The sequence below is a fragment of the Rhinolophus ferrumequinum genome, chromosome 3 (assembly GCF_004115265.2).
Source record: "Rhinolophus ferrumequinum isolate MPI-CBG mRhiFer1 chromosome 3, mRhiFer1_v1.p, whole genome shotgun sequence".
In the NCBI taxonomy this organism is placed as follows: Eukaryota; Metazoa; Chordata; class Mammalia; order Chiroptera; family Rhinolophidae; genus Rhinolophus; species Rhinolophus ferrumequinum.
Window position 1 is genome coordinate 34,445,385 of NC_046286.1, and position 17,644 is coordinate 34,463,028.

Consider the following 17,644-nt stretch of genomic DNA (forward strand, 5'->3'; position numbering starts at 1 on the left):
GCTTTATATATCTACGATGTTTGAATGTTTTAATAAAGACCATGTATCACTTTTATAACGAAGAAGTATAATAAAAATCAATTAATAAATATTTTTCTACATTATACATGCTGAGTCAACCCTTGTTTAAAACCAAGGGAGGGCATTTTAGCCGGGACCGCCATCTTTCAGTAATTTGCCAAAATGACCAACACAAAGGGAAAGAGGAGAGGCACCCGTTATATGTTCTATATGCCTTTTAGAAAACATGGAGTTTTTCCTTTGGCCACATACATGTGAATCTACAAGAAAGGTGATACTGTAGACATCAAGGGAATGGACACTGTTCAAAAAGGAATGCCCCACAAATGTTCCCACAGCAAACCCGGAAGGGTCTGCAGTGTTACCCAGCATGCGGTTGGCACTGTTGTAAACAAACTAGTTAAGAGCAAGATTCTTGCCAAGAGAATTAATATTCGTATTGAGCATATAAAGGACTCTAAGAGCCGAGATAGCTTCCTGAAACGGGTGAAGGAAAATGATCAGAAAAAGAAGGAAGCCAAAGAGAAAGGTCCCTGGGTTCAACTGAAATGCCAGCCTGCCTCACCCAGAGAAGCACCCTTTGTGAGAACCAATGGGAAGGAGCCTGAGCTGCTGGAGCCCATTCTCTATGGATTCATGGCATGATAGGTGTAAAACAAATAGAAGACCTCTGTACTGTTAAAAATATTTCTCTTAAGTGAGTAGAAGTGTGGTGTTCCCACCCCCAAATAAAATATTAAAAAAAAAACAAGGGAAGAAATTATTTTTTAAAGGAAAACGAATTTCAGTAAACTCAGTCCCTGTCCCTATAGAGACAAGAAGGTGACTGTGATAAGCTGGCTCCAAGAGATGCTTTCTTCTTCCAAATTCCTCATTTTATAACCCACTGCTTAATGAGCCACTTTAGTTGGCCTTTCCCCAAGGTTCACTCACAACTCTTTCTACATAATTTCAAAGTCATTTTGCTGGAGCAGGTGTTATTTTCTAAGCAGCTCTCACCAAAGGGCAGCATAATAATTAACAAGCTTTAGATTCGAAGAATTTAGGATCTCACTTCTGGCAAAGGATACATGTTTCACACAGGCAGTAATGTTTTTGGAATTTTCTATTGTATAACAATATTTGGACACCATAACAAAAGAACACATGCTTCTAAATATTTAGTTCTTTTTCTCTGAGAATAGCTCTTAAGAGTTATGTCACTCCTTGCAGCGATATGAAGCTGTTTTCTGTAAAACTGCAAAGCCGTGTTTTCAGGTTCCTCTCTTTTGTTTCCGATAGTTCACATCAGGTAAAATCAGGTACACTATATATTCCAGACAAGGTAGATCAGCAAGTCAACCTGCACATTTAGTATTAAAACTGACTCCTAAATTTGCAAATGTTAGAGACTTGAAAAGGAACGGCATTCCACAATAGCAAATGCAGACAGTATGAGGTTTTGATGTTCTCCAGGTTTTGTTTGATTTGGATAAGAGGCAATGTTCTTAATTTTAGACATTTAACAAATAAGTGTTGTAGATGAAGCGCCTAAATATCTGGAAACACCCATAGAGCTTCTTGCTATGGTTTGCTCCACAGTACTTCTCTCTAACGTGTATTATTTGGTATTTTAGGAGTTCGTGATGATTGTCGTCTTTGGTTTGGAGTTCATCATTCGAATCTGGTCTGCAGGTTGCTGTTGTCGATATAGAGGATGGCAAGGAAGGCTGAGGTTTGCCCGAAAGCCCTTCTGTGTTATAGGTGAGTGTCAGTGTACAGATACCTGCATTTATGACACCACATCCTTTTCTTCTGTCTCCTATATTGCGACATTTCATTAATATTAAAAGCTAACAATCATGGAGTATTTCCCATGGGCCAGGCACTCTTGTGCTTTAAAAGTGTTGACTCACGTAATCCATTCCGCAGCACTGTGAGGTGGATGTTTTTACTATCCTCATTTTACAAATGAAGAAACTGAGGCCAAGAGTGGTGAAATAAGTTACTAAGAGTCACATAGGTAGTACGTGGTGGAGCTAGGGTTTGAGCCAGGTGGTCTGGCTCTAGACACCAACTTGTATCAATTAAGTTACACGGAACTATATGGTTCTCCAGTGTTGGCTGAATTAGGGAAGTATAAAACAGTGTGTTAGTCCTGGTAGTGCATATCCTTTAGTATTCCTCAAGAATGATTACAAGTATGTTTTACTGTATGCTTTGGTAACCTCAGACCGGATCCATGTTTTAGATTCTGAAATATGAGTCTCCCACCCTGCAGTCCCCAAATAATATCATATCTCGGCACCTACCTAGCTGCTATGCTTTTAGAGGAATTCCATTCACCTGGGTACCAGCTTGAAATCATGCACTTCTTAATGAAGACGCCACATAGCATTCTGGAGTTCAGAGCTGGTATCTTCCAGTAATATAGTTTTAAGTATATCGTAAAACTGAAAACTTTATAAATCATATCTCAATGAAAAATTATTTTTTAAATAGAGTAAGTTGCCTACATCATGGTCCTTTATCCCTATATAGTTCAATATGGATTTCCTTAAAGATGTTCTTTTATCTAACCTTCAGTAAATTGAACATTGATACAATCTTTCAATCTGCTGCTGTATCCCAGGTTTGTCAATTGACCCAATAATGTCCTTTACAGCATTTTTTCCTCACCAGCACATGATCAAGTCTAGGATCACATATGGCATTTGGTGGTCATGTCTCGTTGGTGTCTTAATCTAGAGCAGTTCCAGACTTTCTTTGTCTCATAAAAGTGACATTTTTGAAGAATATAGCCTCACGCTCCCCCTTTTTAATAAATAGAATGTTCTTCCTTTTGGAAAAAAAATAAACTCTCTGTATAAAAGCTATTATTATTATTGTTGCTGTTGTGGTGGTGGTGGTTGTTATTTAACAGCTAAATTTCGTTTTCTTGCTCTTTTTTCCTTCTCACTTCTTTGGCAGCCATTCAAACCCAAATACCGAAAATTCTTGGTGAGGCTTACTTAGTCCAACTATTTCCAATCTCAACAACTGAATTTTTAATTTACAAGGAGGTTTAGGCTATGGTCTTCATCTATGATAGGTTTTCTATGTTGTTTAGGAGTCACGAATTGGTTTCCTCCTTTACCCCTGTTCGCTGTGGCAGGGGCAGAGTGAATTTAAAGAGGAATTGGAGAATGTCTCCCTATCTGTGGGCACTGTTAACAAGAATCGTTTATTCCATCCTTGTTGTGTAGGAAGAGCAGTGTCCCGGGGATGGAAGAATGGGTGGGCTCCCAACACATTCTCTGCCACTGAGGTAATATCATAGTATAAACATTTCAAAAGAGTCACCATTCAATCAAACTTTATAGAAATTTCGCTATGTGTGAAGCACTGGAATGACAACAATGAAATTCTAAACTACATTTTGGCCTTTGCTAGTGTAGTCTCTTTGTCCGGTTGCCTCTGCAAGAACAGGCTTTACCTCTTTTTGAAAACCATTGTGCTAAGGTATGGAGGAAAATAGATAGTAACTTCCAGCCTTGCAGGTCCGTCCAGCCCCAAGATGTATTAGTGAAGGCGTTTGATTTTTCTCCCTGGAGATTTTTTTCTCTTTGAATTCTCTGCTCAAGCAACATCATGAAGGACTGTAACTTGATGTGAAACTACTGACCAACAAGTACTTTCTGTCCTATAAGGGGCCCAAACAAAACAATTCACAAGGCAGATGGTTGGCCAAGACTCACTCAGCTTCTACAGGATAAGCTTGGTTCACGGATGACTGCAGGAATGTTCCATTCCAGATTTTAAAACCAATTAAAAATTGGTCTTGTTCCAGTTCCAGAGGCAATACCGATGTGTTTCTGGCCCCAAGCTGAAAAGAAAGTTCTTTCCAGATGCCTGCTGCCTTTTGATAGCTGTTTTCAGCTACAGATACATCAGCACATCTTAGTACTTTAATCTTACTCTTCTTGTCTCAGATCCTTGCAGGTTTTGATATAACATATCATTCTAAAAATGATATTATGTTATTTGTAGTTTTAGTCATGTATGGATCTATCAATAGTGACCTTACAAATTTAGTGGGGCATGGTGTAGGTGTACTTGCAGTTTAGTTAACACTTTAGGCCTTTTCTGTATTCGGATATTTTACCTCTAGTAAATTAATTGCTTTGGAAGAAAATTTCATGGATAAATATATAATGAATCCCTATTAGAACAAAGACAAGATCTGCACTTACATTTAGGATAACTATGTTTTTTTCAGTGTTTTGTTTAATGTACATGTAACAGTTTGATCCATTGTCCAGCTGAATTGATGTAACAGTGAAATATGTTCAAATGAGGCTCTTCAGTAGGAGGTCAGTAAAATTTAACTTACACAAAGGAACCAAATGTCACCTGTCTGAAGGCAGCCAGTGGTACCAGATGACAAAACCCTTTCTAGGCCTGTTTAATAGGTCCATAAAAATGGTTGATGTCACCGGTAAAATGAAAAAGTGCAACGTAAAATGAACCTTGTAGTTCCCTTGTTCAACATAATTTACCATGGTGAAATGGAAAAAGGAATAACATCTCTATCGTCATGATAATTGTTCTGAGTTTAGAAATGTAATTAAGATTTTTCAAGACTTCATGTATTTGTAAGATTGGATTACTCTGAACATGTCAAATACACACTCAAATGTTTTTAGACGTCTTTAGCAGTCAAGCAAAGAGTATAGAAAAGATTGTGATAGGTTGGCTGTGCCTCCAATGTGGGAAAAGCTTTCTGTAAGCACACCAATGTTGTTCTTTCCAAGTGGAAAGATATTGAAGGGACCTCGATGGTTGGCTAGTAAGCCTCCTATACCATTGAGCCCTAAAGACCAAATGACAATATTTGGACACTGTGATAGAGGGCCCACAGGCTAATTCCCAAGGACTTCAGAAACTTTCCCTCCTAAACCACCCACCTTCTTACCCCTGTATTGTAGGCAGAACCAAGAGCATTTCAAAAACTTGTTGATTTAAAAAATCATAAAATCATTGTATACGTGTGTTGGGAAAACATTTTAAACAACCATAACCTGAGGGAAGAGAAAAATCTATTTAATTTTGTTTAATTACATGCCTTCTTTCGTTACTATATTTATTTGTCTGCTTGGTTTGGGGAGTTTGCTTTGAAAACTGATAAAATGTTTTCTTGACTTACAAAATTCTCCCTCATACCTATGTGTTCAGTATACATCTGTCCCCTAAGACTCTAGAAATGCTGAAATAACATTTCTACAGCTATGAGCAATAATTGCTACCTTACCAATTTGGAGAGTCAAGTACATTTTGGGATGACTACCCAGGTTGCCTTTCAATTATCTGGGCTGACTGCTTTATGATTTCTTTACATTCAAGCACAAATCACTCAGTGACCTCAGTATTGAGATAACCTCAAAGGGTGATTTTGTAGTCATTCTTTTTTCAAGCTTTCATTAATGACCTACCTGAAAATCGCAAATAGTGCCAAAGGCTGGTACTTAGATCAGGATAATGAGCCTGATGTGTCAGGAAGCCAACAAATTACTTCTAATAGTGGCTTTTTTTAATTCCCTGGTGACTTTCTAAAGGCAGATATAACAGGGCCATATTTTTCAGTCTTGCAGTGCATCTCAGGGAAGCAGAAAATACCAGCCTATTATTAATCTTGGATCTGTATTTGATGCTAAATATAAGTTTTTCTTAATGCTATTTTAACAGTTTTCCTTCAGTGTAATATTTCCACAAGAGGACAAAAGAGGCAAACCACAGCACAGATGTTTCCCTCATGAATTGAGCATATATGAGATAGGTTCAGTTTGACATGAGATAACAGCCACTCAGGAAAATGCCAACAAGTGTATTTTTTAATAAGAAAGAACTAACCAGCTTCTCACTTGGCTAAAACAAAATCGAAGCCTTTACTAAAATCAACCACACAGCCAAGGCCATGCTAGTATATCTGTGAATTCATCTCATTAAAAAGCAACTTAAGCTGCTAATGTGTTCAAAAGTTAAATCAGACTCCCAGAACTGCCACTGGCTGCTCAGCTGAAGATCTGAGACATTTTTCTGCTTCTCTGCCTTCTCTCTTGTTCTAAGAGACATCGAATTTTGTTCTAAACCCTTGAATCCCATCATTTTTCTACACATTCTAATCTCTCCTTGAGTAGAAATTCTATTCCCTCAAGTTAGTTCCTATCATATGTTCTTCTGCTGCTTCTGTTTACTTCCAAGTGTTCAAACTCCTTCAGCGCATATAGACTCCTTCCACATGATTCATTGGACCATCTGAGGACAATTAAACCCTGTGGGATTCATTGATCATAAAACATTAAATCCATTTCAATCTCTTTAGTTAATAATAGCTGATATTTATTTAAGACCTGCTATATGCTAGGTACTGCTCTACCGTGTTTCCCCGAAAATAAGACCTAGCCAGACCATCAGCTCTAATGTGTCTTTTGGAGCAAAAATTAATATAAGACCCAGTCTTATTTTACTATAATATAAGATTGGATCTTATATAATATAATATAATATAATACCCGGTCTTATATTAATTTTTGCTCCAAAAGATGCATTAGAGCTGATGGTCCGGCTAGGTCTTGTTTTCGGGGAAACAGGTAAGCACTCCATAAGTATTATCTGCCATTTTATAGATGAGGAGCTAAGAGAGGACTTACAAAACTCGTCCGCAGTTAGAAAGATGGTAGGTAAAAGAACAAGGATTCACTACTTGTGATTTCACTCTAGAAAAGTATACCTACCTGATGAGCCGTTTTTACTCACAACGGTACTTCTGACCCCAAACGTGTGGGGTTTTTCTCGCACCAACCAATTCTCCAACTCTCCTAACACCAACGGGGTGTTCAGCAATTCAATTAAATTCTGATACTAACTACCCAGAGTTAGTGCAGACCTCACAGGTTAAGGACCTGGTCCCACAAGACCCGCCTCTCCCTCCCACCTGGACTTCAGATGCCAGCACAATGAGGTTCTTACACACACTTCTGCTCAGCTGACTACAAATTCAGAGGTTTCCACAACCCACTTCAAGTTTGATAATTCACTAGAATGACTCACAGAACTCAGGAGAGCACTTGATTTACTATTATCAGTTTATTGTAAAAGATTCGATTCCAGAACAACCAAATGTAAGAGATGCACAAGACAAGATATTTGGGAAGGGGGCCTGTGTAACGTAGAGATTTCATGCCCTCTCCAGGCATGCCACCTTCGCAGCACCTCAGTGTGTTCACCAACCTGGAAGCTCTCAGGACCTTCCCAAAAACTTGGTTTAGAAGTTTTCATGGAGTTTCATTACGTAGGCATGATTGATTGATTCATTGGCCACTGGTGAGTGAACGCATCTCTAGGCCCACTTCCCTTCCCAGAGGCCTGGGGTTGCAGCTTAAAGTTCCAACTCTTGAATCATTCTTTGGTCTTTCTGGAAACAAGCCCCAGTTTTCTTTTCTTTTTTTTTTCTTTTTTTAATTAAAGTTTATTGGGGTGACAATGGTTAGTAAAGTGTAATACTAACTATTACATAGGTACATAGGTTTCAGGTGTATAATTCTGTATTATATCATCTATATATCACATTGTGTGCTCACCACCCAGAGTCAGTTCTCCTTCCATCACCATATATTTGATGGGGAGAGAAGGGTGGTAGATGAGGGTAAAAGGGATCAAACAAGCCTCAAGCTTAAAGCTATCTCGGGGCCCTCAACTCCCAGTCATCTCAGGAGCACACAAAAGACACTTATCACTCCAGAGATTCCAAGAGTTTTAGGGGTGGTGTGCCAGCAACCCAGCACCGATTTCCCATAGTACTACACTTCCCAATTGTGGAAAATTGCCCTTACTGTTTATTAGTATTTTAAAATTAAATTGAATTGAACCTTGTCCATTGTCATCAACTCTCAAAGAACTTAGTATTTTTATATTCCAGGGTCTTAGAGAAGTCAGACTTTGTAAAATGATTTCAACGGCAGTATCAGCCTTAATTTTACCAGGTTACCTATTGCTGCTCTCTAACATAATGGGGAAATTAACCTCTAAAATAGACTTACTTGCCCTGTATCTTATTTCATATGCTCTTGAGCAGTATTTTCATGAGGTTCTCTATGTATTTCCCAATTTGAGACACATCCAGGGTAAGTGACGTTACTCCCAGAAAAGCCTTTGAATGTTTGTTGACATCAGTGGGGTATTGAGAGAACTGTTTAGGGTGCACAAATTTGAACTTATAAAATAACTTGATTAGCTGATATGACTTAACCATACAGAAAATGCCGGTAGACATAAATTAATAACCAAAGATTATTTCCCACTCCTCTTTAAACTTCAGTAGAGCACTATGATATAGTGTACTAATATTCTGTACTATGTAATGTAATGTACATGTTATGTAATGTTTCTGTACATGTTATGTAAGAAAACTCATTCACAGATAGAGCACTTGTATGCCAAGCATGGTCTTAGGTACAAAAACCACAAAGATGAATAAAACATGGTCCCTGCCCATAAAAATACAGTCTCCTGTGCCCATAAAGAAGGGCAAAACTAGAAGGAAGGAGACTAATTATGGGGACACAGAGAAAAGGTGATGGGGGTGGAAGTAGTCATGGAAAGACGATACAGAATCTCATGACGAATTGTGTAAGACAGAGGAGCAAAAGGCACCCTGGATTTTGAGCTTAGTCCTCTGACAAATATTTACGCAGTGCCTACCATGTCCAGTTTCTAGACGCTGGGGAGGTTGTGTTGCACCAAATGGATATGGTCCAACTTGTAGAACTAATATCTCAGAGGACAGAAAAAAACAATACACAAACGTATTTTTGAAGAACAAGATAATGTCAACTAGAGATAAAAGCAATGAAGGAAATAAAACAGAGATATTAGGGACTTCTTTAGAGTGGGTGGCCTGAGAGAGTGTTTCTAAGGAGTGGACACCCAAGTTGACCTGAATATTAAAAAGGAGGCAGCCCTGAAAAGATTTAGTTACAGATCATTCCAAGCCAGAAAATAGTAATGGCAAACATTCTTGAGACCCAGTGAGTTTGGTTTGTACAAGGTCACTGTGGCTGGAGTGCAATGAGCAGTGAGGAGAGTAGAAGCTGATGGGGAGACAGGCCAAGTCGCACCGTGAGGAACGTGTAGGCCATGTGAGAGCACTGTGTTGCTTGATACAAGGCAGCTCCTAGAGATGGGCCACCAGGTAAAGGTCCAATAGAGGCATAATGCTGAATATTTGGGTTAGAAAAACAACATTCTGATCAGGCAACAAAAAACATGGCTATATAAGGCTCCAGGTTTTCTAGTCATCTATACCTGCTTGAACTTCATTTCAGCAATATACAAATTTTACCCATTCAGAAGAATATAAACCTATTCCCTCTTTTATTTTTCCATATAGCTATATATCTACCCTTAGAAACATGAAATCTCAAAACTAAGCAGAAAATGTGTTATTTTCTATGAGCCACTAGAATTAGGAGAATATGGTGGAAAACCTTTCACAGCCCCAATCGTAACTATCACAAACAAACAATCCCCAAGAGCCAACTTACCGAAGAATTCTGCTGCATCCTCTTACTTATGATGGTTGCAATGCAGATTTATTTCATTAAAGATTATTTATTTCCTTTGATAAATTGTTCCTTTTTGCCTTGCGATGTATCTGAAGACTTATGATCAATAAGAAGCATTAAGCTGTCACTATGGGGTAAATTTTCAAAGTGGTGCTTGGAATTTGCCAGTATGAGTCCCATTAACTTCAGTGAAAGTCCTACAGTTAAACTGCTGCACATGGCTTTGAAAATGTTCTACAGTAAATCTTTGAAGTGTTTTTTTTTTATTTTTAATAAATACCACGGAGCGACTCAGTGCACAGCTGATTGCGGTATTTAAGAACGTGGATAATGTACTGTGCAGTAGGAGGCTTTTAAAATTAGATTTTATAGCTTCATTCCTGTTAAGAGTCACAACAACAATATAAATACATCTTTAATTCTTCAAAGAACATCTTTCCATGAAGGAATTTGGAGCTCACTTAGAATATAGAACTCATAAAGCAGCACGTACCATGTCCCTCTGCGACATTGTTTATCTCACTCTAGAGACAGAAAATTTGAGGCATGGTGAAGTGGGGGTGCTTTGTATGGGGCCCCTAAGTCAGCAGTAGAGCTAGGAATAGCACGCCTATAGCCCATTGCTCTAAAGCTCTGCCGCTTGTCAGAGTCAAATTTAATTATTGCATAATCCATTTAATCTACCCATGTGAGAATAATGAGGGCGCAGGAAAAATGAATTTATTAACAGGTTGGTGGGAGAACATGTCAGATACATTAGCAACTTTCCTTTCAGGATCCAGATTTTTAGATGGTGTCTGATGCCATGGAAGAGATGATGCTAACTCCACTGGCCACAATTGGCAAAGGACTTTTCCATTTTCCTCGCTTTCAAACATAAGATTCCACCTGAAAATGCTGCAGAACCATCTTTTTTGTTAGAAGTAATTTACTGATTTAAAAAAAATTATGAAAGAAAACAGTGCATTAATTTCCCTCTGTAACACTTCTGGGTTAAAAGAAAGAACCATATTTAATTAAGTGCTCAACTCACAGCCTTCCTTAAAACAAAAGATGAAGTGAGCCCTTGCTTCATTTTTGACTTTTGATTACTTGTCCACTGATTCCTGTGGCTAATCCATCCATTGCCTATTCCCAAAATATACAGTAGAAAAGGGACAATAGTTTAAGAGGTCTATTTAGGTAAGATCTTTCTTTGAAGCAAGGTTAGTAGTTGTGCTGTCTCATGTTACATGAACAGGAATAAAATTGCATAGTTTAAGTTGTAAACCATATTTATGGACTATCTCATATAATCCCTATAACAATCTTATTAAAATTGGAGGAGATTAGGATACCTATTTTATATGTTTAAAAACTGAATCTTAAAGTTCTGATTCTGGGTCACAGAGCACATAAGCAAGAGTCAGAACACAAAAAACAGAGAGAGAGATTAGCTTACATCACATCCCAAGTTCTTTCCATGTCACCACATTATCTCCCTGCACCACCCACTGTGGCCCAGGAACAAATTAATAAACCATGTGATGAGGTCTGATTCCTGTCTCCAAAGCTCCCCCCACCCCACCGTTTAACTAATATGAAGTCAAAAACAAAATAGATGTCAGTATCATAAAAAGTACATTTCCTTTCCCCAACAGTCATCTGCCTAAGATCTGGTCTTTTCTTCTCTACTTTTTGTTGTGAAATAACTTAAGGCTTACTTAGAAGTCACAGACATAGTACAGAGAGTTCTTTGTACCCATGTATCTTCATCCAGCTTCCCCCAGTGATAACATCTGACATAAGTATAGTGCAAGTATCGAAATCAGGAAGTTGATATGGATACATATTACTAATTAAACTGCAGACTGTATTCAGATTTCACCAATTTTTGCATGCACTCAATTATATATATATATATATATATATATATATATGTGTATATATATGTATATATACATATATATATACTGCATTGAAATTTTATCACATGTATAGATTAATTTAACCATCACAATCAAGATACAAAACTTTCCCATCACCCTGAAATATCTGAAGAAAATAAAAGATGTCAAATGGATATGAACAGAGAGTTCATACAAATAGAAATACATATATGCCTCTTCAACATACTCAATCTCACGCATAAAAAAAATGCAAATGACATTTCCTCACCTATTAGATTGACAAAAATCCAAAATCTGACCTTTTTAGGAAGATGGTGAGGAAACAGGCAATTACACCCCATAGAGTGCAAAGTGGTATCACCCTTATGAAAAAGTATAAATATTTCATAAAATTATATGGCATTTATTCTTCAACTCAGAAATTCTATTTCCCAATAGTTTCATCCATTTATCCATTTATAGTAAGTATTCAGTGTAGCTGAATTTTAACTAAGAATATAATAAATAGAATGCAATGAAGAAGATCTTTCTGTATAGCTATAGATGGATCTCAGGATATATTAAGTAAAAATATTGTAATACTGCATATGTAGTGTGCTACATTTTTGTGTAAAAAAAGAGAAATTAGGAGTATATATTCATGTTGCTGTTTATTCTTATGAAAGAAGCACTGGCATATTTTTTAAAAGAATAAAGATGTTCACCTGAAAATAAATAGGGAGGGACAAATTGAATGGGGACAGGATGGAAGCAAGATTGTTCATCATTTATCTCTTTATATCGTTCTGATATGTAAATGTAAACCATATAAACATATTAACTATTCAAAACTTATATAAAAAAGAATGTCGTCTGCACATAGTAAGCACTTAGCATAGGATTTTCATGTGAATATCCTTAGTCCTATGCCAAAGTAACACAGAACAGCATTTTTAACTCTCTTGAATAAAGCCCTATCCTGAAAAGTGTTCTGTGATTAACCGTAATTTGCCATCACCACATTTTTTTAATTTAACTTAGAATTGGAGTTGTACTTTCTCAAAAGATTGCCCAAGAAGACTGAATGAGATAATACACATAAAGTGTTAACCTTAGCGCCTGGCATGTAATAAATACTCCGTAACGGTTAGTGGTGGTAAACTGAATCATTAAAGTAATGGGTTCAGTCTAATCTCTGATCAATCCTAGAAGCTATAACTACAATCAGAAAAAAAATATATCAGCTCGGTAAGACCTCTTTGTATGTTTTCGTCGATTGTTTTTCCTCAAAATGTCTCCATCAATACTGAATTCCTGGAATTTGAGAGTCTATGTATCTTAAATAAGAACAAATTTTATTTTAAAAGAACAGGGGAGGGGGAAGGAACCATGTCAGGCACTTTTTGAGTCTAGAGCTCTTTAGATGTGATCGTCTCAGACATGGTTGTATTAGGGGTTAATGAGAGGGGTTTCTGAAGCTTTGTTTTTGACCGGTTGGCAATGATGGCATAACCTATGTTTCTCCCAGGTTTTCCTGGCCCCTAAACTAGGTTAAGTGACCCTGCACCATGCTCCCTGTGTTTCTCCTCTCATAGCATTCATCACCTTGATTGTGATGACTCCATTCAGTATCTTCTGTGCCAAATGTCCTTTCACCCTTGTGCACGTGGGGTGCATCTGTCTTGTCCACCTATCCACATCCCATCCATGCCCTTTACTATTGTATACCTAGGTCCTAGCAGTTTCTGGCCACCATAGATGTGTATTGAGCGAGCAAAAAATTCACAAAATTGAAAGTTCGTAGACATTCACATGCAGAACCTCACCCCCCACCCCCGCCACTGCACCCTCTACATACACAATGTAAAGACAGTATAAGGAAATGAAGAAAACAATTGACAGTTATCCAAGCCAGGCAAGACCAAAAATACCATGTTTACCTCAATTATCAAGAGTTTTCAGAAGAATAATTTTGGCCTGTATTTTTTTGGTCTAATTGCTTCAGTTCCCTACTTTAATTTGGTCATGTGCATGTGATGATATTTTTTAATAAACTGCTTACTTTGCATTCTTGTCATTGTAGGCTCCTTTACAGGAGGTCCTTCTACACCCATGTGCTGCCTTTCTCTCAATTTTTTTACATCTGCCTTTTGCAAAATGTTTTAAATATTTGATTTTAGCCCCTACCACAGACTCCAAATCTGTGTTTGGAATTTGGAGATCAAAGAACTGTGGCTAATCCTCAGGATATTTGCCATCACGTGACTTAAGAATCCATCTCTTATCAAGTTTCTGTGGTTTTCTGGAGTATTTATTGGTCATACTGTTAAAATGTGCTCATCTGAAACTATTTTTGAATTACGTTTTCCTAATACTTCTCCATATTTAGTGTGTGGGAAAAGATCCTGCTCCCAGACGTCACTGAGCTCTGGCGGGGCATCTGCCGCCTCTAGAAAGGATTCTTAGGTTGTACCATCACATGTTTTCAATAAACCTTGTTCTTTGTTCTCCTTTAAACAGAGCATGTCATATTCGAAAAGCTCACAAAGGTAGAAAAGGAATTGATAATGAAAAGAAAGTGAGTCCACAGTGGGATTTTATCCTCATAGCTTTAGGATTTGTTATGAGAGAATATGTTTCGCAGGCTGAGCTGCAGCTTCGTGAGTCGGTTACCATAAATTCTAATCCTGTCCTGGCTTGTATTATCTTCCACCAGCCTCTCTAGGACACTATTTTTTTCCTTTTAAGTACAGATAAGAATAGCAATATACATGTAGGGTTCATAAACAGTAATACATAAAAGCAAATATGAAATGAGAAAGTTCTAAAAATTGCCCTCTATCTAATGCCAATGAGGGCAATTTGGGGCAAGGATTTTATAATTAAAGATGGAACTTAGATGTGTAATTAAACACAGTGTATTTGGTTAATAATCCCTCTAAACATACAGATAGATGAATATGATAGATCTGCACATGGCAACAAGTAGGATTTCCAAAATTATAATGAGTGTCAGGTATTGATTTGTGGCTTGTGTTTACTCAAATTCACTCCTTTAAAGCACTATCGTTTCATTCTTCACAGAAGGAAAAGTCCATTTTCACACCCCAGTGTTTATCTGCAAGGATTACCCAGAAGCCTAAATTGACTCTATTTCTTATTTCTAAAAATAAGAAATCGTGCATTGAAAAAGATTAAGAGAGCCAGATGTACCGAGCAATTCTCAATTTCCCCAGATAATACGGAGAATGAATTCCCATTCATAGGTGTCCTTTGCTTAGTGACATTTTAGCTGAAGTGGCATGTTTATCTGCAAAATCCAAACAGCACAACATATTCAAAGAACTTCCTGAGCGTGTCCTTTCAAAAACTTTTAGTAGTAGGTGATGATTAATCATAACCTGATGTCATCTAAAAATAATTATCAAGTTTCTCAAAGAAAAATTACAGATCCCAATGCTACAAACATCACCAGGTGCCAAGACTGAAAGAGTCTGTATCATTCAACTGCTTAAAGTAAGTGCAAAAAGGGTGTATTGAAAGTTAGGTATTCTCTTTTCACTCTGTGAATTTAAACTGTAACGACATTGTTCGACTGTTGGCATAAAAACATTCACGTTATGACACCGAACAAGATATCCAAGCATTGGATTTCATCATAGGATGTTAGGGGATTTCCAGTAGAAGTTGCAGCTTTGATCATTCATTGGTGGGAATCCAAATCTTTTTTTAGACCTGCAGTCAAATACTGCTGTGGGGCTGTGCTGAACTGAAACTGCCTGAAGGTTTGCCATTTGGAGTGTGTGAAAATAGGTGGTAGGAGAAATTTTTAAACATCTGAGGACATCAATGTGCAAAATTGCTGCTTCTAAAAGCCTTCCTTGTACTTTCTATATAAAGAAAATAATATACAGCCACTGTGTCATTGGCCTAAAACATGTCCTGAGTCATCCAAAAATACACGTGACTTTTCACCCTTTTGATTTATTGAGGACTGATGGGATTACACCTAAGAGTAGGTAATTTACTGAAGATACTATAGCATGCCTGAAATAGGATGGGTTTGCCTCCTACTTGTTCACAATGATTCTCAGAGGACAAATGCTTCTTTCCTGTTTTATGAAAACAGAAACACAGCTTCCTTACATCCTCCAATCTTTAACCCATATCTGAAATTAAGCATATGTGATCACATTGTGAAGCAATAGTTTCAGAAAATTACTGGTATTGGAAGAAATTAGTCCTGAGGCATTTAAAAAAAAAAAAAAAAAAAAAAAAAAACACTTATTGCCTAACTCCACAGCCCTGACCTCTCTAGAATTCTAGCCTCACCCACTGTCTATCAACTGTCTAGACGGCTTCTCAACTTTAACATGGGCAAAAACAAACTAAATTTTACCCATCAAATAGTTCTCCTTTCTTCTCCCCCGACCCACCACAGTATTTTCCCATTTCAGTATATAGCATTTCATTTACCCAATTGCTCAGGCCCAAAACCCTGACCTTACCCTTAGCTTCTCTTCTTTGTGCCACACTGTACAATCAATCCTTTAGCAAGTCCTGACATCTCCACCTTCACAATGTGTTCCAAATCTAACCCTGTCTCGTCTTCTCCTCACTTTAACCTTGCTCTTCTAAAGCTGAACAGACACTTCTCCCAAGAAGACATACGAACGGCCAACAGATATATGAAAAAAATGCTCAACTTCACTAGCTATTAGGGAAAATGCAAATCAAAACCACAATGATATATCACCTCACACCTGTTTGAATGACTATCATCAACAAGACAAATAATAACAAATGTTGGGGAGGCTGTGGATAAAAAGGAACCCTCATACACTGTTGGTGGGAATGTAAATTGGTACAGCTGCTATGAAAAATAGTATGGAGGTTCCTCAAAAAAATTAGAATAGAATTACCATATGACCCAACAATCCCTCTCCTGGGTATCAACCAAAAAAATATGAAAACATTTATCCATAAAGATTTACATACCCAGTGTTCATTGCAGCTTTATTTATGGTGGCCAAGACATGGAAACAACCCAAGTGTCCTTCAATAGATGATTGGCTAAAGATGTGGTATATATATATACAATAGAGTACTACTCGGCAATAAGAGAAGATGAAATATTGACATTTTTGACAACATGGATGGATCTTGAGATTATCACGCTAAGCAAAATAAGTCAGACAGAAAAAGTCAAGAACCATATGATTTCACTCAGATGTGGGATATAAAACTGAAAACAACAAAGGAATAAGACAAAAAACAAAGAAACAAAAACTCATAGACACAGAACAACAGTTTGGTGGTTACCAGAGGGTAAGGGGGAAGGAGAGGTTGTAGAAGAGGGAAAAGGGGACCAATATATGGTGATAGAAGGAGAACTGACTCTGGGTGGTGAGCACACAATGTGATATTTAGATGACGTATTATAGAAATGTACACTGAAACCCATATAATTTTACTAATCATTGTCACCCCAATAAATTTAATAAAATAAAAATCAATCAATTAATCAATCAATAATGCTGCTCTTACCCTTTGTCCAGACCATGGCAGTGGCTTCTTACCTGGCCTTCTGGCTTCCACACTTGCCATCCAGCCCTCTCCTGATCAGTTTCTCAAAGGCAACCAAAATGACATTGTAAAATACAAATTTGATCCTGCACTCTTCTCCCAAAACCCATTAAACTTAGGACACCTAAAGCTCTTACAAAAGCTACCATGGTCTGACCAGAGCCCACTCTCCCCCTTCCTCACTTCATTCGAGCTGGGTTGACCTCCTCACCTCCCTTTGAACACACTGACAATGCTTCTGCTTCAAGGTCCTAACATTTTCTACCTGGAACACTTCCTCCCAGATATGGTCATGGCCACCACTTTACTTCCTTACCTCTGGGCTCAAATGTCATCTCCTCAGAGATATATTCCCTGACCATCCCACCTCAGACAGCACTCTATTCCTCTGTGATCCCACCTGTCATCCTGCTTTTTAGAGCCCTTGTCACTACCTGACATTGTATTCTGTACCTATTTACTTGCTTATTGTGTCAATACCTACCACAGTAGAACATAAGCTCCTGAGGGCAACAAAGTTTTCCATTTTATTTACTGCTCTATTCCTGTTGTTTGGCTCATAGCAGACATGCAATAAAAAATATCTGT

At 37.7% G+C, this 17,644-nt stretch overlaps 1 protein-coding gene across 2 annotated transcripts in view; it reads left to right on the forward strand.

The window, feature by feature from the left end:
• The window catches only part of KCNQ5 (potassium voltage-gated channel subfamily Q member 5), a 532,349-nt gene that overhangs the window by 398,001 nt on the left and 116,704 nt on the right, over positions 1-17,644 (forward strand). For both annotated transcript variants that reach the window (XM_033102968.1, XM_033102969.1), the window contains exon 3: positions 1,638-1,764. In XM_033102968.1, the coding sequence (XP_032958859.1) occupies positions 1,638-1,764 (127 nt within the window). The remainder of the gene's footprint in view (positions 1-1,637; positions 1,765-17,644) is intronic.